Here is a 19,742-nt window from a genome sequence, read left to right as displayed (position 1 = left end):
TTTTTTAATTAGAATATACTAATCTTAAACCAGAGCAAAGCCCTTGAAGCATGACATTAACAATTATGAAGATACTTCTAAAAATCTGTTGCAAAATGATGAAAAAAAAAAAACCTCACCAGTACCCACTACTGCACTGGAGTCAAGCTGTTGCAAAGCTTGATGTGACAGAATCAGAACATTTCCTTAGCTTTTTAAAAGTAAAAAGCTCAAACAAACCTTTGGTTCAACAGAAATGCAGGCATCTGTATTCGTTTCTCCATTGTCCAAGCTATTTGGAATGGATATGAAGCCATTTTCCTTGAGCAAGACTACAGATGTGAAGCCGTAATGGCATTAATTACAGTAAGGTTACACTGAAGTTCAAGCTAATGAGAAACATAAACACAACTATTTTCAGTTTCTAGCAGTTAATGACAGACTAGGAAAACCATAACCAAACTCCTTATGAAGAGAAAATAATCACAGCACTGAGTCCAGGACTGAGCACTTAAGTGTTAGACTTGAAGACTACTATAAACTTCCAACAAAAGAACTACTTCCATTTAGAATCTGCTATAATCAAGAACACATTTTGATTGTATCTTGTTCCACAGTCACAGTTTGGGAATGCAGATATGCCAGTATTTCCTGATTGGGAGCGTACCTATCACATAGACTTCCACAGAGAGACATGTCACATGGCTGCATATCACTGGATTAGCATTATTTTGCATTTCAAAGATACTGTTTTAGCAAGGATCTTATTTTTTAAGCAGCAAGTATGTCTGTTAGTGGGGAAAAGGCTAACATGGTCTAGATCATCTAAGCAATACACTAAGTCATTTCATGACACAGAAACCAGTATGAAACATCTCATAAGCAAGGGCTACAGTGGCTTCAAGGAAGTTATTTCTGAGGTCTTACATATTTGAATCACAGGATGGGCAAGACTTTTATTATTTCTCAAAAAAAATCAGCATGCATTTATTGACTTGACAGGTCATAGGATGTGGGGTAAACAACTGTGTAGAATTTGGGTTTTACCTTTTACAGGGCCATTAGCTTAAAGTGACCATCCTCACTTCCAAACTCAAATTTGCATAGTTCAGTTTTCCTACCTTATTGCCACAATTCAGTGAATGCACTTTAATTAATTCAATGCTAACAGTGTAATTTACTGATAAAGTACTTGCAAACTAAGACAAGTAAACTGAAATTGTTACTGTCAGTTCTTGCACCTGACTTCAGCCATGTCCTGATCACATCAGACTGCTGTCTTATCTCAAACCACAAGCGCTGTACAGCTTGAACAAGTTCCTCCACTGCTTCCCAACAGCAATGACTTACACCATGACAAACATGCTTGGCAAGTCAGACAATGCCCCACCTTTTCCCAGACACAAGGAGAAATTTGTTATGGCAATAGCAAAGTTTTACCCTGAATTTTATCCTGCACAAGTCAGGATGAATTTCCACTTCCAGAAGTATTTGCTCTAGAGACAACCTTAGAAGGCTAATAGTTGAGTGCTCTTCTAGCCTAGCTTAGCTTCTGTTGTGGAAGCGATCTGATCCATCGTTAACACCAAAGACTTCCAAAGATGAAGTTTAGCCCTCACTCCTGGAAGCTTCAGCTATGCAAAGGTCTGGAACTTAAAAAGTCTTCCTTGTGCCCCAAAAAACAAGGTCTCTTCTTCTCTGGAACACACAAAAGCAATAGGAAGAACATATTCCTGAAACATCCAAATATTATTATTAGTTAATAGATCTCAAGATGCTAAATACAGACTTAAGAGCCATTATCGATTCTATGAAGGCTTCTTCCCCTTCCTATACTTCATTCCCCCACATAATTGACATTTTCAGGTAAGTAAAATTAAAATACTGGGAAAGTATTATTTAACTCATTAAATAGTTAAACCCTGGAAACCCTTCACACTCTGTGAAGATAAAAATCTAACATTAGTATCTAGATCTCCCAAGATGCCAACAGCTTACCGCTGATCTTCAAGGCCAAGCAAAGCTCGCTCTCAACTTGCGCATTTTATGTTAAACCACCAATAATTATTTCTAGAATACAGATCGACAACTTACATTCAGTAGATTACAAAGTGACTTACACTGTAGGTAGCTCTGACCTGCAAATACTGGGAATTCACCAATTAAGTCCAAAATGCTCCATTATGCACAGAAGATTTTTTTTAGAAGCCAGTTCTCTAACGGAGCAAAAGGAAGATGCTCTGTAGAAAAGCAAGACCTTTTATGATTGTTTAATATTTATGGCCAATTTTTTTCCTGCTTTTCTGACAAGAAGCAACACCAGAGTTTCTTTAATATTTTTATTGTATGCCAAAGGTCATTAAAGATGAGGTTTTGCTTGTATACAAGTTACTCAAAAATCGTGTCTAGGCAGAGATTCGTTAGCAATCTTACTTATTTCAAAGCATAGGTTTTTTCAATCAGGCCACAAAAATAATAGTGTGTACAAGCAGTAACTAAAGAGCTGCAGGTTCAAGGAGTTTCCAAGTATCACAGGTCTTGAGATCTCATCAGGAAATAAGAATAAATCAAAGCAGTCGAAAATGTAGAATAGCAGCTCCACATAGCTTTTTCAAGTTTCAACTTTATTCAGAAAGTGACACTTAGTTCAGTTTGCTTCATTCTTTGAAGCTTCATCAAAGTTTTCAACAAGATCTAGGAAAAAGAAGAATGTTGAAATTAAAGTTTGACCCACTTCCGCTTTACCAAATGTTTTGGTTTGTTTTTTTTCCAAAGTTCTACTTCATATCAAGTGCTTACAACATAAAAAAACCTTTTAGCTTATAAAATACAGACCAAATAACTCAAGAGCTTCATGGTTCGTTCTTCTTGCTCAACCAAGCAAGTTTTGGATGGTTCACTATAAAGCACAATTCTAAGCGCATTTAACTCCACTATACCCAAAACTGGTCAAAGTGATACTGAGAAGGCAGTTTCTTCCCACCCTTCTTATTGAATATTAAATAATTATCTTAGCCATAGCTATTACCTCTACACAGAACAAAAATTCTAGCTCAAACCAGTAAATCTCTCATGGTGTTTGAAAACAATGAAATAATCTGCCCACAGAAATTCTGTCACAGCAAGTGACTAGTCAATACTCTTACCACCCTTGGCCCAATCTTATGCTACATGTGTTATCTCTCAGCAAAATTTGTTTCCTTTTCCTCCATTGCATGCCTGTTCTTACCTGGAACTTCATCATCATCATCTTCACCAGTAGCAAGTGGTGCTTTTCCATCCACAGCTGCAAGAGAGTAGTTCAAAAGCATCAATCAAGCTCACCACAGGCACCTCGATTAGTTGTTTTGCTTTGTGTTTTTTGAAAACATTATCAAAGATTCTGAGCTAAACAGCAATGCTTTACCCACTTCCCTTGCTGAATAAAAATCTTGAACTAACCTAGGAAGTTCACATTCCCTTTGTTACCAATAATGCTCAAACAGCCGAGCTGGGAAGTCAGAAGACACATGCTAAACCAGCCCACGAGTCATCATCTTGTATCTAGGTATACTGAGTGCCCTACATGGTAATCATTTTCAGCTACAAGTGCAGAGACTGGTTCTACCAATTTCTCTTAAAAGCAGCTTGGTTCATTGACCTTGGCTTGTCAAGGTTTACATATTTTACATCACCAAGTTTTAAGGAAAAGAAAGGATCTTATGATCCTAGACCTTCAAGGAAAACTAAGGTCTAATTGTGAAGCTGCAGGCAGACACACATGACTAGAGGTAGTTAGCTGTGGTTTAACCCCAGCCAGCAACTAAGCACCACACAGCTGCTCACTCACATGCCCCCCACCCAGTGGGACTGGGGAGAGAATTGAAAGGAAAAAGGTAAAACTTGTGGGTTGAGGTAAGAACAGTTTAATAGAACAGAAAAGAAGAAACTAATAACAATAATAATAATAATAAAATGACAATACTAATAAAAGGATTAGAATATACAAAACAAGTGATGTACAATGCAATTGCTCACCACTCACTGACTGATGCCCAGTTAGTTCCCAAGCAGCAACACCCCCCCCCAACTCCCCCCAATTTATACAGTAGGCATGACATCACATGGTATGGAATACCCCTCTGGCCAGTTTGGGTCAGCTGCCCTGGCTGTGTCCCCTCTCAACTTTTTGTGCCCCTCCAGCCTTCTTGCTGGCTGGGCATGAGAAGCTGAAAAATCCTTGACTTCGTCTAAACACTACTTACCAACATTCTTCTCATACTGAACACAAAACATAACACTATAGCAGCTACTAGAAAGAAAATTAACTCTATCCCAGCCAAAACAAGGACATACTTTAAAGACACTATTGTTCCCCGGCAAAGTCAGAGGAATATGGAACTGGATGCACAATTTTACACTTAGGTGGCTGAGGTAACCATGTGTTCTGGTTCACATCTCTGCTGAGTCAGTAATTTTTTAACCATTCCCATTGTGTTTGCCAGAGCTAGTGAGACTTAAGCAGGTCCACCGTAGCAGACCAATGAGCATCTGCAGCAGTATAAAGCTAAGAATAGGTATCTCAGTCCCTGGGTGACTGTGCCACTACTTTTACTGCTATACTTAGCTGTACTACCAAGGGTAAGCTGTCTCATGCTCTCCACCACCTCAGTTTTATCCTAATTAATCTTTCTGTTTTCAAGATAAGCATGAGGAAAGAGATGGGTTCATACTAGACCTGTAGCCTGATTTCTAGTGAACCAAAACAGATGAATGCATAAACTTTGATCTGAAAGGGCTTGGGACAAGGTCACCGCTAACCCTCCTTTTGTTTTTTAACAGCAGAAAGCTGTTGCAGCTTAAGTGCATCTTAGTGTCAAATATAACACTTTAAAAGCAAACCATGTTATTTCCTCCTAAATTGTCTGCATTCTCTCTCATCCCCAAGACCAGACTAAGTTTACTTTAGCACCTGCAAATGCAATCATCACAGACCTTCACTCTTTGATGTCAGGCTTCCAAATCTAGCAGACAATGCTGAATGGAAAGTTCTGTGCAAAGGCATCCACCCAAAGTGGAAAGGAATAGCCATTTACAAGGTCATACAAAGCAAGCACTTTAAACAAGCTTCCCCAATATTAAAACTGCACTATTTAGCTTATCCAGAATATACCCACCTTGTTATGAGAAGAGAGATCTGTGAGGATCATTTTAAATCCTTAAAGTTTGGGGTTTTTTTTTCTTTCAAGCCCTACTACTACCACAGGAAAGCCACACAGGTGACATTAACAAGGAAGGACCTGAGCTCCATGGGGAAAGCAGCAGTTTACCCCACCTCCTCAAGACTACTTCTAGCAGGATTTTTTCAGTGGGAAGTTGACAGGAGGGAAGTATCATCAACTTCAGGAATGGAAACATGCTGCCATGTTGGCAGCAAAGCGCAGGAAGAAAAAATGTAACAATCAAGTTCAGAACTATCAGAAACTGGACACAATTATACACTTCTCCTATTTGCTCTATGTTTACGATGTTCTGTACCTTGGAAGGAATGGGCTTAAGATATTTCAGAAAAGTAGGAAGACGATACGTGCAGGACACAAGGAATGTTTCCCGTGTCAACAAGCCTATCTTTCACTCTAATTCCCAGTCTGTAGCAGCAGCACCTTTTCCAAACACCACATAACTTAAGTCCCTCCTGTACTTTTCCCACACAGTTTTAAGAAGAACAAGTGTTCCTGTTCTCTTACTAATTTAAGAGTGGAATAAGAAGTTGGTGTATCTAGCTTAATGCTCATACCAGTCCTGTTCTCTACAGTGTTCTACACACACAGAAATTATAACATTACTTCTTTATGAATACTGTATAATTCCCTCCTAGCTATCAAAAAGTCCATGCAAGAAATACCTTCACCAAACCTGTGAGGCAGCAAAGAAGTTGCAATATGCCTGTCCACAAGTCCCTTTCCCCACTACTTATGTTTCTATTCAAAATGTCAAAACAGACACACCTGAAGTTTATGTAACTCTTCCAGAGTAACTCACCCACCTAGCTTTAACGAACAAGGTATGTCAAAACATGGTAGCCACATCAAGAAGTAAACTACCACAAAATCAAGTCTGGCTACAGCTTTCCAGTCTTAGACCAGCTGCAAGATACACTAACAGGTGCCTCTGCTTTATTTGGTTATATTTGTCACTGGACTTGAGCTATAAATAAGATCTAAGAGTTCCATTTCTTTATAAGCATTTTATAATACGCTTGCAGATAGCAAGAGTGCACTGAATTTCACTGCTGCTATACAAAAAAGTCTCATGTCAGCTGCCAGGATGAAACACGTTCAAGTTTCAACTTACGTTGCTTGGGGAGGGCTTCTGCCAATCTCCTCAGGCTGGTCAGACTGTCAGCTCCGAGCTGGTTTAAGATGCTAGGAAGCATTTCTGTCAGCTGCTTTGTCTCAGCATGGCCGGTGACAGTGAAAGTGTTAGCAGCCAGAGATGCCTGAACTTTAGGGTTATTGAAGTGAATGACTGTTCCTTGGTTGGTAAACATGTTTACCTGCAAGAAGAAAAATCCAGTATTTGAAGCAGTTTAGCAAGATTTTTCAATTTAACAGGAAATTGAAGTTCTTAAAGCTCAATAAAGACCTACTGATAATTTACAGACAAGTTTAGGATGTTACTTAACAGGAAATTGATTTTGATACATTTTCTATTTCTATACAGAAAAGTATTTTTTCCTTTCAAGGAATTACCTCTTCAATTCCAGAAATATTGTTGACTCCTAGCTTCTTCAATGAAAACTGAAGTTTCTTGTCATCTGCTGTAGCTGTTCTGTGGACAACCTTCTTCTTTCTACGGGCAGTACCCTTTGCAAAAAAAAAAAAGTTACAAATTAATAGTTAAGTAGTTATTCACAAACTCTAATCCCCAGGGCTGTATAACTACTCTGCAGCCATCTACAACTTAACATAGAAAGTTCTACTTCTGTGTTAAGAGTGCACGTGACCCCACCCCTCCAACTGCACTGCAGCAGTCTTTCCCTTGCTAAAAGGCAAGCTTTGCATGTCTGTGAGAAGCATGAGGTTTTAGGAAGGAATGCACCAGAGAACATTTATTCCACAATTCTTACAGGGATTCTGCAGCATCTTAGAAAAGAAAAATTGCAAGTTTACCCTTGCTGTTATCATAGGCATAAAACTGATGAATAAGCACAGTTTTAGGTAATTTCTGAAGCATATGAATTTTTCCTTAGATCACCTTTCTTAAATTGTAGCCAAATTTTGGTAACAGTCAGAGGCCATAAAGTTATCAACACATCACTAACAAATGAACATGAGAAAACTCAAAATATTCAATTTTTATTCCAAATAGACATCTCCCATCTGATGGACTTACATGTTCAAAGAACACTTATTTTCCCAAAATATTTTATAAATATATTTTAAAAAAATACTTCTATATAGTATTCCAGACCCCCCCCTGTTGACAAAGCAGAACAAGCAAAGGTAAGTTCCCCTACAGACAGAGAGCTCTAGATTTCTCCAGGGAAATAACCGTCCCCTATTAGAAGATATCTATACCTACGAAAAAGCAGAAAGTCATTCTATACTTCCTTGCACAGTCACAAGGCTTCAGTAAAATCTGACATAAATTGTCTAGGAATAGGTGAAACTAAGCTCCTTTTTGACACACTGTAACTACTAATCTAAGCCCTCCTCCTTCCAGCTGCCCACCTGCCACATGCTAGCAATAAGAAAATGTGTTGCTGCCTGGCCATATAAATAGCTGCAATACCTTTTGAGTTAACTGGTAAAACTCAGAAAGCTGGCTGGACACTAACACCTCTAACATAATCCAGTTACAAACAATGAGGAAAGTTTTCATGTGAATTTGTCATTAACAAACACTTGGAAGACTACAGCTCAAAAGTTTAGTCATTTGTCTAGAAAGCTTGATATTCATTCCCTGCTACTATCAGGCTGGCACACACAGCTATTTGAAAAACTACTAAAATAACAGAAATGTCTTTATTTTAGTACTTTGACTACCCAAGAACTAAGCCATGTAAGGCATACATTAAGTCTCTCTGGACAAAACACCTCTCAGTAAATTTCAAAAAATGATTTCTTGAATCAAAGGCTATGTAGGAACATGTACCTCCTTTTTACCCATATTAAACAGATATCAAACCTCAGACAATCTGAGTTTAATTTAAATGAACAGCTCTTGCTTTCATCTCCACAGATTTAAGCTTCTGAAGTTCACAGGTTTTTACTAAGCAAATTCAATCCTCAACATGCCGAGACATGCTGAACAGCATGAACACCCCTCTACCTCTATAATAAAGAGGAGTGGGTACAGCAGGCCACCAATGGAATACTACAGACTCACCTGCCACTCCTCTAAAAGGGTTTGGAAGAAGAGCCATGACATTTAGCTGTAGCTATATTCTACACAAAAATCTCAAGTTTCACATAAAGTACTACAACAGCCCTCTACCTAAACATCATATTTAGCTTATTTGTAAGATCTGCAGCGTTGCAACTTCATGAAAATCTTCCAGCAGAGGCAATGTGCAACCTTTTCTCACAAGAAGTGACTCTTCCCCCTTTGCCTCCTCCACACCCATCTCAACTTATACGGTAACAATGCCATGAAGAATACCAATAATAATTTCCAATTATAAAACAAATTAAAAGTCAAGTTCAGGCATTCAAAGTATTTCATAGGTCAATTTTGAAACTGAATGACAGTACCATGAGCATATTCTAAGCTTTGCTTAATGTCTCCAAAAGACCTACACTGACCAGAAAGCTGTAAAAGCTGTAATCTGAATGCATGCTCTTACATGACAAACATTAAAAGCCTTTATAGTCAATAAACACATGCTGGTAACAAGCACACGATCATCAATATAATACAGCATTTCTCTGCTTAACCAGTAACCCATACAAAGAATATACAAAATCACCAAGCCAGTTAATTACTACATTAACACTGATTTAAGGCTGCCTAAATGTCCAGCTAAAGGCAAAAAAAATTCAACATAGGAATGAAAGCTCCTGGAAAAACGGTCAACAAGAGTTCTGTTGAATAGTTTGTATTCTAAAATATTATGTGTACTCTTCCTCAGGTATAAAAAAAAATTACTAACGAATTCTTGCCTTAGAACTAACACTGTAATTAAAATGTTTACTACCATACAACTATATTAAACATACTTTTTAACCTTCAGATTGTTAAGTAATCACACAGCTATCTATATTCAGATGTCATAACAAAATAAAAAGGCCTTTGAGCATGTGCATCTATAATTACAAGAGTATGACAAGAACATAATGTCCAACTTTGTTCTAAAAGGCAAAAGAAAACATCCACGGGCATCTTAAAGATTTCTGATGACAGTTTGGAACATAACCCTCTATAATCTGTTATGAAAACTACACCTGAGCTCACGTGCTGTAAGGACTACTTACTTCAAATCCTACATGCCTTCTAAAATAGCCCACACAAGAATACAGGCTGCAAGTCTGCGGTAACGTCTGGTAACAAACCCAAAGAGAAAAGGCTGGAGGCTCAGCTACTACATAGTTCCGTAGAAGCAGTGACTCTAGAGATCCCTGCAGCAGCACAGCTTCCCCTGAGGCCAGTCAAGCCAAGCTGAGAGTACTTAAGGCTGCTCCCCACCCTACTTTTCAGGGCCCCTCGTGCTAGGCCTGGTGTGCGTGTAGGGACACGCAGTCCCGAGGGCAGGGTGGAGAGGCGGCTCCTACCTTGCCACCGATGCGTACTTGGGCCTGCAGCTTGGCGAGCTTTTCTTGGTTCATCATGGTTTCTTTCATCTGCGAAAGCAACAAGCGCACCCATGGCAGGCGGGTCAGGAAGCGCCCGACGGCGGGCCCGGCCGCAGGGCAGGTGGGCGCACGGGGCTCCCCCGCCACCCCTCACCACACACCTACACGCACCCTCCCCGGCCGCCGGCCGCCCCCGCCCCGCCACAGTGGCGGGAAGGAGTCTGCTCGCGCGCGGCGCCGCTGAGGCGAGGCGAGGCGAGGCTCCCCTCAGGCGCGGCCCGCAACCGCCTTCCCTTCCCCCAACCGCCGCCACCGCCGCCCACCGACCCGCAGCCCTCGGCCGCGCAACAACCTCCTCCCAGCCGCCCCCCCCCTCCCCCGCCACCGCCTCCGTCGTACCTTCGCGGAGCAGAAGCGGTGGCGGAGCAGACAGAGAACGGAGACGTGCGGGCTGTGCGCGGGACCGGCTGCAGCACGCGGAGAGGACCGAGATGGCGGACAGCAAAAAGGCACAACCCCCCCCCGCCCAGCGCATGCGCCGCTGCTCGGGTCGGCAGGGGGCGCCCCTCCGGCGGGGCGGGGCGGAGCCTCCTCGGAGAGGGGCGGGGCCGCCGCGGGAAGGGGCCCGGGACGAGGCCGCCCCGTCCCCCATCTGGCGTTATCTCTTGAATTCCTCTTCCCCCTAGAAAAGATGTAGGAGAGGTGTTTACTTTCTGGGTGGTGTGGCGCAAACCGCCTCCCCGTGGCCGTGATTTCTCTTCTCCCAGCTCAGCGCCCCCCGCCCCGTGGTTCTGCCCCCTTTGCCCCCGCGGCCGGTCCCGGGCCGTACTGCACCGCAGGGGCTCCCCGGCGCGGCGCCCGGGGTGGAACCCTGCCACCCGGCCCTCCTTGTTGGAGCCAAACCGCTGAGGTTTCCTTCTTTTCCGCAAGGCGCTCTGTCACCACCGTCCCCTCCTACTCTCCTCGCACCTCAGGTGTTCTTTCGCTGTGGCTTCGCATCCTCTCTGGTGCTGCCGGGCTCCCGTGGGCAACTGCTTTCTGCTGGGCGTTCAACACGCTCTGCTTGCGCTCCCTGGTTCTCCCAGAGCTTTTCTCCCGTGGCAGTGTTTTCTTCCCATCGCTGAGGTCTTTATGTGCCCTTTTCCTCTACTGGCTGGTTTTGTGTGATCTGAATCCTGCTCTGAGAACCAAACGCACGCCTCCAAGGCCCTAAATCAAGCAGTCGCTGCTGCATTTGAGTACTTGTAAACCCTGCTCCTCAGCCTGTGTTCCTCAGGGCAGATAGCGTTCACGGTCCACGATTTCGGTCCTCCGCAGGTTTACTGACGTGTTTCAATTCGCTCTCTCTGAGGGGTCTGGTGGGACTAACCTCACGGTTACTGGGCACTCGCATGCCCGGCTCTAGAGGCTGTTCTCACCATGCAGCAAGCTAAGCAGTCTTTGCAGGCTCTGGACCGGTGCTGCGCAGCGGGCTGCAGGAGCAGACGGGGGGGGGTGCTTCCCACCTTCCAGCCTGGCGTTCCCACCAGTGCTACACGTGCTCACCGCTCCACCTGGTGGCGATAGAAGGTCCCAGGGAGGCGGCGGTTCGAAAGGGGCTGCAGAAGGGCAACCTGTGCCTCCCAGCAGACTAACATCACAGCCGAAAATTAGAGGGTGGTCAAACATCCGTAACAAAACACATTCGGGGGAGGGGGAATCTGGGGAGGGATTTGGGGAGGACAGAGTTTGTTCTGAACTAAAAAGAAAATTTATAAATTTATTGCAAGATGAAATTGGCAATGTACCTGCAGCAAAAGGGAATAGAGCCAAGATGGGGGGCGGGGGGGGAGAGAAACAAAACAAAACAAAACAAACCCAATCCAACCAAATCTGAATCACTTCAGGCTGTTGAAAGTAAAAGCAATAAATACTTCGGCTTCAGATTTCTCACAGTCTGCCATTAATATATAAGAAAGATTTCAGAATTACTAGGCCAACTGGTGATTACAAACATGCAAAATGTTTTAAGAGGCTGAAATACTGAAGTGAAAATGAGTCACAGAAAGATTATTCCAAGATAGAAGCTGTAGAAAGTGCCGTCCCAGCTGTCAGCCTAGGATTAACTGGGCTGGAGGTATGATCTCATATTCCCTCATGTGAGATTTCAAAGACAAATTATGCTGAAAACCACATCACTGAGTTGTATCAGGAATCAACTGAAGCAGTTCAAGAACTGCAGTTCAAGGGACTCTGTAAGATTTGGTTACATTTCCTGGATCAAACAGCAGACCATCAAAAAACAAACTTTGCATCAGAGAAAAAATATTTTAGAATGCTAAAATAGTATTGGCTTGTTTTCTCAGTCCTTTTTGTGTAATTGCATAATGGGAAACATAAACCTAAACCTGGATTTAGTTGTAGCTGAAGAACTTCCACTGAGAAATGAAACAGATCCAAAGCCTGCAGCACTGAAATGGAGCCTGAGCTCAGTAAGCATCTTTTCAGTTATGAAAAAGGGTGAAAGTTAGGATCTCAAAACCGTCAAAGAGTATAGATTGCTAAAGCAAAGTTCATTAGCTGCAGAGAAGCAGCACAGGAGTGGAAAAAGACCATTAATCTGGTTATTCAGGAAAATTGCCTTCTAAATTATGTGAGAGTTTAAAGGCAGAAGAATGACAACATTTGCTGTCAAAATGCCAGTGGAAAAGCGCTTGTGAAAGACATGACCAGTGCTGCATAAGTAATAACAGGGTACGTTGAGAAGAGGTGTTGAGTTAGCATCATATTCAGGAAACGAATCACAGGTCATAAACATAAGTGATCAGGCTACAGTGAAGTAATGTTTGTCCTGATTGCCAGCGACCGCAAAGAACACAATGTATTTTCAGGCAGTGAAGGAAACCTGATATTCAAATATTCAAATGTTCTGATATTCAAAATCTCATTAGGAAACATTTGTTCAAAAGAATGCCGTATTCAGCACTCAAGAAAACAGAAGTGTATGGCACATCAGCAGGGCACGACAGGGAATAATAATATTATCATTCCTAATGTAGATGCTCCAGGACATAAGGGGAAAAGCGCTAACTTATTTGGAAAAATATGTGTATATATTAGGAATTTAATGGAGGAGAGAAGCGGCATTATGGAGTACAGGAGAAAAAGTGTTCTGAGAGATATGAGCGGAAAAGAAACCCTCTCCAGAAGTCTAGACATAAGACTCACAGAAGAATTCTTGACTTTTTAAGAGATACTAAATATATAAACATTGAATGGGAGCCCAGGAAGATTGAACTTAAGTGCAGTGCTGTTTCCATCTCATATATTACAGTGTTGTACCACGTGTCAGTGAGTTGTATGGAGTAATCCGTAACAGACTTCCGTGTCAAGAAAGAGAGAGCACTCCCCAGCAGTGTCCTTTTCTCACCAAGCCTGTAACTCTCAAACTCAGCAACCTAAAATACCTGGGCTTCAAGCCACATCACAAGCCTTTCATGAGCTGTGGGATGCCTTTCTCTGTTTATAACACCCCACAGAGGCTGACTAGAGAGTAGTCAGAGAAGTGCTACGTGAAGAATCCCCTGCCTTCACTGAACAAAACAGGCTTTGCCGAATACTTGGGATTTCATGTTAATCGGACTGGGAAAGGCTCACCTAGAAAGGCTTTTGTGTTAGTTAACAGTGAAGATCTTGCTAGAGAATAGGTAAAAGTCAGAAGTCATCATATTCCTCACTGGCTGTGTGTGAAAAAGATGGTACCTTAAAATTATGCACCAATGTCAGAGACTCAAACAAACAGATTATTCCTGTAGACATCCTATACACAGAGTTCAAGAGAACTTGATCATTTAAGCCATGATCACAGTTTTTTTTTACCTTGCTAAGACAATTAGTTACAAGTCAGAAACATTGTTAAGACGTGACCCAAAATCAGCATAGTCCCATCCAAGGATGGCACACTTAGCCCAGGATGAATCAGGAGTAAATTTGCCCTTCTTTAGATATGTAGCTGTCAATGTGCCACCTTTGACTAGCGTCTTGGCAGCTGTGAAGGTGCGATTTATTCTGGATTCTGCCTTTGGCTTTCTAAGCCTCCTGGTCCACCTTGCTGTTCGGTGGGAGGTAAGTGGTGAGTGCAGGTGGCCAGAGGTGGTGAGGCTGGACAGGGCGAGGGCCTTTCTCCTTCTGCAGCAGCTAGCTGTTATTTCTGCTCAAGCCCTGGCAGGAACCCACCACCCACTTAGTTTTAGATGGAAAAATCAATCTTCTCTGTCTTTGATCACAGTATAGCTTATCCCCAAGGATTTCTAAGTGGATGAAGAGCATGTCTGCCAATATTCATTGTATTTGTGAATGGGTTCATAGTCCTTCGGGGCTTACTTGCATCGCTACAGAATTAAATGGAAAATATCTCAAATATCTGAGACATTAATTATGGGATCTCCCTTCTAATTTGCCAGACCTTGTCTACAACAAAGAATTCGGGACTTATGTGGAGAATGTTAGAAAGGCTTTCAATAGTCAGTGGAGTCATGAAATCAAACATAACTTAAACAAACATGATGTGTTCATGTGATGAGTACCCTGCTGTATCAGCTCTGATGGCCAGTGCTCCATGTTGAAAGTTAGATATCCCTTGACTAGCATTGGGAATAGACATTGGCTTAAAAGAGTAGAAATAATAAGTTGAAATGAAAACAGGAAAAGCAAATTTAGGCATCACGTGCTGTTCTGAGGGATTATTGCAATAGTAATCAGCCTGAGCTGAACGAGAAAAGGTGGAGAGGATGTCAAGGATTGTCAGGGGTACAGAATTACTTCCATTCTAATCCAGTGATTCTGAAGCAGAAACCCTCAGCCTGAAAAAGAGCTGACCAATGAAAAAAATTATGATAAAATCTACAAAGTCATGAGCAGGGAGAGAGAGGGTGGTTAACAAGTTGTTGCTTGCCTCTTCTAGTACAAAAATGAGAGCACATCGGATTAAATGAGCAGGTGACTGGCTTAAAGCAAACAAAAAGAGACACTTTACACCACGCATGGTTAGAGCTGGGGAACATTTCACCGCAGAACATGTTCAGTGGTGTAAATGTACATTATTTCCAAAAGTGACTGGGCAAATTCACAGAAGAAATTCCATCACAGGCTATTAAATTCAGATGTTATCTCTGACTTTAAAAAAACCCTGAAACCTAGATTTCTGGCAGCTAAGAATCAATTTTACACACTTGTCCTCTTCCTATATTCTTCCCTAAACATCTGGTATCGCCTGATGTTGAAGTCAGCTTATGCTGCTGGACGAGTCCTGGTCTAACCTGGTACAAAATCTCCTTGTGTTCCATTAGATGAGACATGCAGAAGGGTCCTGAGAACATTTAATCACATTTTACAGAAATTAAAGGCCCAAAAGGGCCTTAAAGGAAGTGACTTTCACCTGTCACAGCAAATGTATATGCCCTGCAAGGATTATAGAACAAAGAGGGGAAAGAAAAAAAAAAAAAAAAGAAAGAAAAAAACCAACCATGAACTGGGTCAAGAAGAAAAAAACAAAGTTTTACAAGGGGGGCTGGGGCAGGGGGGCGGGCGGGGAATTAGCATCATGTCCAAGGGTGACAAACTCTTTTTCAGCAGTAGGCATGGCAGGAAGCCCCAGATTTTTCTTCAGCTTTGCAGGTGACTGCTGCCACCCCTCACCAATGCGTTGCTTTTTGGCCTGGTCACACAGACACTGCTTGTAATCCCAGCCTCTGCAGAAGGCTTAAGGGAAGTGTTACCTTCCCCCAAAACTACATGGCAAGGGAAGAGGGGGATAAACCCACAGAAGAGTGGAGTTAAAATGGTGGTCACTGTGACACAGAGCATTGGAGACTGCAGCTATCGCTGCAATGGTCCCTGTCACGGATGCCACCATCCTGTTGCAAGGTCATTACTGGAGGATTTATTCTTTCCGTAACACAAGCAGCTCAGAATCCAGTCCAATCTTTGGCCCAAGGAACTACATTGACAGAAAGCATAAATTACTCAAGAAATGGTTTTACTTCAGTAACAGAAAGTCCAGTTCTGCAGGTAAGACTCGGGTCTGGGCATGGAGATGTACGAGGCTACACCAAAAGAAGTGCAGCCTTTGGTGTTGGAGTCTTGCAAGGTGCAGGAGGCCTGGGGAAGGCTCTTTGGCTCCAGCATGTGTAGCTGGTGGCCAGGCTCTACCTTGCTTTCCACAGGGTGCACCTAGCAAAACACTCAACAAATCACCCAGGGGTGCTCACCGCCACCAGGCACCTGACCCGTGTGGTGATGAAGAAGGCTCTGGCATCCTTCTGCATGGTCAGGGTCAGCTCCACAAAACCCAGAGCACCTCAGCCAGTGTGCCAGTGTGGCTGTTTGAAAATGCCCTAAATGGTGCTCAGGGTGCTCTTTGGTTTTGAATAAAGGGCCAGGGAGGGTCTGTAGGTTCGTTTATCCCCTGTCCCAGTGTGGGCTCCTGGGTGCCCTGCTTGGGCACAGGCTCCCCAGCTGTAGAGGGGTGTGTGGCCTGGGTTGATGTGGGGGTCCCATGGGACACTGTCCCCCACAACAAGGTAGACATCAAAGGGAAGCAATGGTAGGCCCACCCAGTCCAGCTCCTGCCCAGTGTCCCTAGGCACACTGTCTGAGCCAGGATGCCCCTGTTCTGGCCACCTGCAGCAGCAGAGAGCTGCCAAAGTACCCAACACTTTCTCAGGTTTGGGTCTGAGGGACAAGGCTATGTCCTTGCTGCCCTGCAGGAGCTGTGGATGCCAGGGGCCCAGCCTTGCTGCCGGGCTCTGGTGAAGAGCAGGAGCCATGAGAACTGCTTGTATGGATTACCAGAGCGCTTTCATCGCATGCATGCACCGCATTGACAAAATGCGGGGTGTTCTGTATACGCGTGCAGCAGTTGTGTGTGTAATATATAATTAAAATTTCTAATGATTATTAATAAGCTCAAGCAATAAAAAGATAAACCCTGCCTGCGTACCTGCATTTCACATCTCGCTTCTGTGCTACCATGGGTTTAGATGCATGTTATATTACATCATTCACAAGCAGCAGGAAATCACGGAGGACAGCCCCCGAGGCCCTGGGCCCGGGGTGGCCCTTTCGCGGGTGGGTGCGTGCCTCAAGAGAGGGGCAGCCCTGCTGCCTCGAGGAGGAGTGCGGGGCGGCAGAGCCCCGTAGCGGGGAGTGGCGGGAAGGCGGTCGGGGAAGTTCCAGCCTTTCCACGAAGGAGGGTTTCCCAGGTCCCCCCAAACCGCTGCTTTTCCTTATGGTCTCGGGGTCCCGCTCCGTCCCCGGAGGGGTCCTCCCCTGCCCTGCCCGCTTTGGGCAGGGGGCCCACGCCGGGCACCCGGCCCCGGCACACGGCGTCTCGCAGTCAGCGGAGCCGCCTCGGCCCAGCGCTCCTTGCCGGTAGGTGGCATCCCCCGCCCGCACAGGGCACCGCCAGCAGCGGAGCGGAAAGGGGGGAGCGGGGGGGGAGCGGGAGCGGGAGCGGGGCCGGCCGCGGGGCGGGGGACAGGGCAAACCCTGCGGCCCCGGGGTCCCGCCTGGGGAAACGCCGCTGACGGCTGTGCCGCCGCTGTTCGCCTTCCTTCTTTCCTCTCTTGCCCTTTCGAGAAGGCACCTGCCGGGTGGCGACGGGAGCGAGCGGACGTTGCGACAAAGACGACCAGTCGCGGTCGCCAGGCACTGCAGTAACACCAGGTCTTAACTGTCAGCGCTGGGGGCTGGCTCAGCTGACCCCCAATAAGCAAGCCCCTCAGCCCCCGCCCACCCCCCACCCCCGCCCAGGCGGCGAGAGACGAGGGCTTGCAATATTGCCCAAGTCAGCCGGGGGGGCCCCGGCCTCCCCGAGGCCACCCCGGCCGGCCAGGTCGAGGAGGACCCGCGCCCTAGCCGGGGCCCTCCCGGCACGCCGGGGCCGCGGTGCTCCTGGGGAGCCGGTGCTGCCGAAAAGCTGCCGGTGTCACACGCTCCGTGAAACACCAGTGCGTCCTGCCTGGGTGTTAGCAGGGGACCGCGGCACTTCTGGTTTGTCACTACAGCGGTTCTTCCCCATAAATTTTTAAACTCCACCGTTCTGCCTATTGAAGAGCGTGGGTTTTGTTTTTAAGGTGGTTTTAAAAGTTCAGGCACATCAGAAAGTACCAGGAGAAGAGCAAGAATAAAAGGAACAAAAAGGGAGTAAAAAGGAAAAATATTAGCTCTTTGTAAAGAGGAGAAACCTCTCGGAGAGGAAAAGTCCTCTTTCTGCCTTCCTTCTAGTAACTTGCCCAAAACTAATTCAAAGAGGGATTTTACTTCCTGTGAACTGTAAATCTCGAGTGACATTATCAATCTTCCTACAGGAAAAAATAGTAGTCAATTACTGTGTTTGGGGGTTCTTTTTTTTTTCTTTTTTCTTTTTCTTCTCTTTTGTAACTTTTGGTGGTATTCTCCTGCAGGCGCCTTACTAGTGAACAAAATGTAAATAGGATTATTTAGAAATAGTAGAAAGGATTATGTTGTAAATCCATGGAACTGGGTTTGAAACAAAGTGGCTTGTAGTTTTGGATTAGGGCAATATATCGAAAACGTATTTCAAGAAAATGGTATGTGTGAGTTGTTTGAGAAGCGAGATTTGAGCAGTAAGGACGCTAGGCATCAGTCCGCCCTTCTCACGACGATTTCTGCCGGAGTACGAAATTCTCTCCTCCTCCTCCCATCCCAATCGGATCCTGATCGTGGGTTATCCGGCCAGAACTGGAAGCGATGGGAATTTTCAAAGCTTTTCTTTTTAAGACCACGGTGATTTTATTTATGTCCAAGTTTGGGGTTTTTTCTTCCCTTGCCAGCCCTCGCATAAAGGGGGTCCCTGCTCTTCTGCTGTCCTCGCATGTATCACCTGAAACAGTGGGACTTAATTAGGAAGCAATCCTTTGTGTCGCTTTCTCGGGGGTGTTGCTCCTACACTTGGAGCAGAATTCGCGTTTGCATACGTTCCTTTGCATACGAAAGACGTAACGCTAATTCTCTGTTAGTGTTTCCCATGATGGGGGGAGCTGCTTCTCTCCCTTCACAAACAATAGCCTTACAAATAAACTGTGAGATTAGCGGTGTGCTCTGGAGGCGGTTCTCTGAGAGCTTGCGAGGCCGACATCGAGAGATACTTGATTTCATTCTTAAATTAATCAAACTCTGGGGGGAGAAGACGAAGGCGGAGGGGAGATGTCTCTAAATCATCCCGCGGACATTAGTCTGAAGTATATTAACTCACCACCTCCCTCTCCGGCCTGTTTTTGGGGTTTGGGTTTTTTTTTTCCCCTCCCCTCCTTCCCACGGGAAGCAAGATTCCGTCCCTGGGGGCAGCCCAGGAAGACGCAGAGCTCCCGGCACCCTCTGGACGGCTCCTGGGAAGATGCTCCAGCACTTTGGGACAGACTTGCACTCACCCCCCGCCCCCCCGGGATGTGTGTGGGGGGCATTCTTTACTTCCCTCCTTTTCCACTAAAGACGGCCCCGGTCGCCCCGCGGCACCCCCAGAGCCCCTCCTGGCGGGGCGAGGGCGGGGGACCGGGGCGGGCGGCGAGGCGCCCCGCCTGTGGGGGGGGGGGGGGGTCAGACACAGCGCCGGCCGGGGCCGCCGCTCGCCCCGCCGCGCTCTGACGCTGGGAGCCATGTGATGGCCCCCTCGCTATAAGGCGGGGAGGAAGGCCGCCCTCCCTGGGACTTGGCCCCAGCCTTTTCATCGTCTTTCCTAAGGGCCGGCAAGCCGCCCGCTCCGCCCTCCCTCCTCGCCAGCCTCCTCCCCTCTCCTCCTCCCAGGACTAGGCGCGCTGCCTCCTGCCCCGCATCCATTAATGTCTGGGGGCTGAGGTGAGGAGAAAGAAGGGGGAACCGACTTCCAGGCGCGGCGGCACAGCCCCCCCGCCCCCTCGGCCCCGACCCCGACCAAAAAAAAAACCCAAACCCAAAGACCCCCCCAAAAGGGGGAGGGGAGGGGGGAAAAAG

General features: G+C 45.4%; 1 protein-coding gene across 1 annotated transcript; it reads right to left on the bottom strand.

Moving 5' to 3' along the window:
* Positions 1–2,304: 2,304 nt before the first annotated feature.
* Positions 2,305–10,319, bottom strand: BTF3 (basic transcription factor 3). Its single transcript, XM_052778260.1, has 6 exons — positions 10,152–10,319; positions 9,732–9,800; positions 6,711–6,824; positions 6,313–6,514; positions 3,209–3,265; positions 2,305–2,673 (listed from the first exon to the last, which is right to left on the bottom strand). Exons 2-6 carry the CDS (start codon positions 9,798–9,800, stop codon positions 2,627–2,629), a joined length of 489 nt encoding a protein of 162 aa, XP_052634220.1. The 5' UTR covers positions 10,152–10,319; the 3' UTR covers positions 2,305–2,626.
* Between the last annotated feature and the right edge of the window lie 9,423 nt (positions 10,320–19,742).

This window comes from Harpia harpyja, chromosome Z, assembly GCF_026419915.1.
Source record: "Harpia harpyja isolate bHarHar1 chromosome Z, bHarHar1 primary haplotype, whole genome shotgun sequence".
Classification (NCBI taxonomy): domain Eukaryota; kingdom Metazoa; phylum Chordata; class Aves; order Accipitriformes; family Accipitridae; genus Harpia; species Harpia harpyja.
This window is presented reverse-complemented; position numbering and strand designations above follow the sequence as displayed.

What these genes read in the sequence shown, in the direction of transcription:
- BTF3 (XM_052778260.1), bottom strand. Translation starts at nt 9,800, where the DNA reads ATGAAAGAAACCATGATGAACCAAGAAAAGCTCGCCAAGCTGCAGGCC. An exon ending in ATATTTCTGGAATTGAAGAG is followed by an intron (nt 6,515 to 6,710) that starts GTAATTCCTTGA and finishes TTCTTCTTGCAG; the next exon opens with GTAAACATGTTTACCAACCA. An exon ending in AGAAGCCCTCCCCAAGCAAC is followed by an intron (nt 3,266 to 6,312) that starts GTAAGTTGAAAC and finishes ACTCTCTTGCAG; the next exon opens with CTGTGGATGGAAAAGCACCA.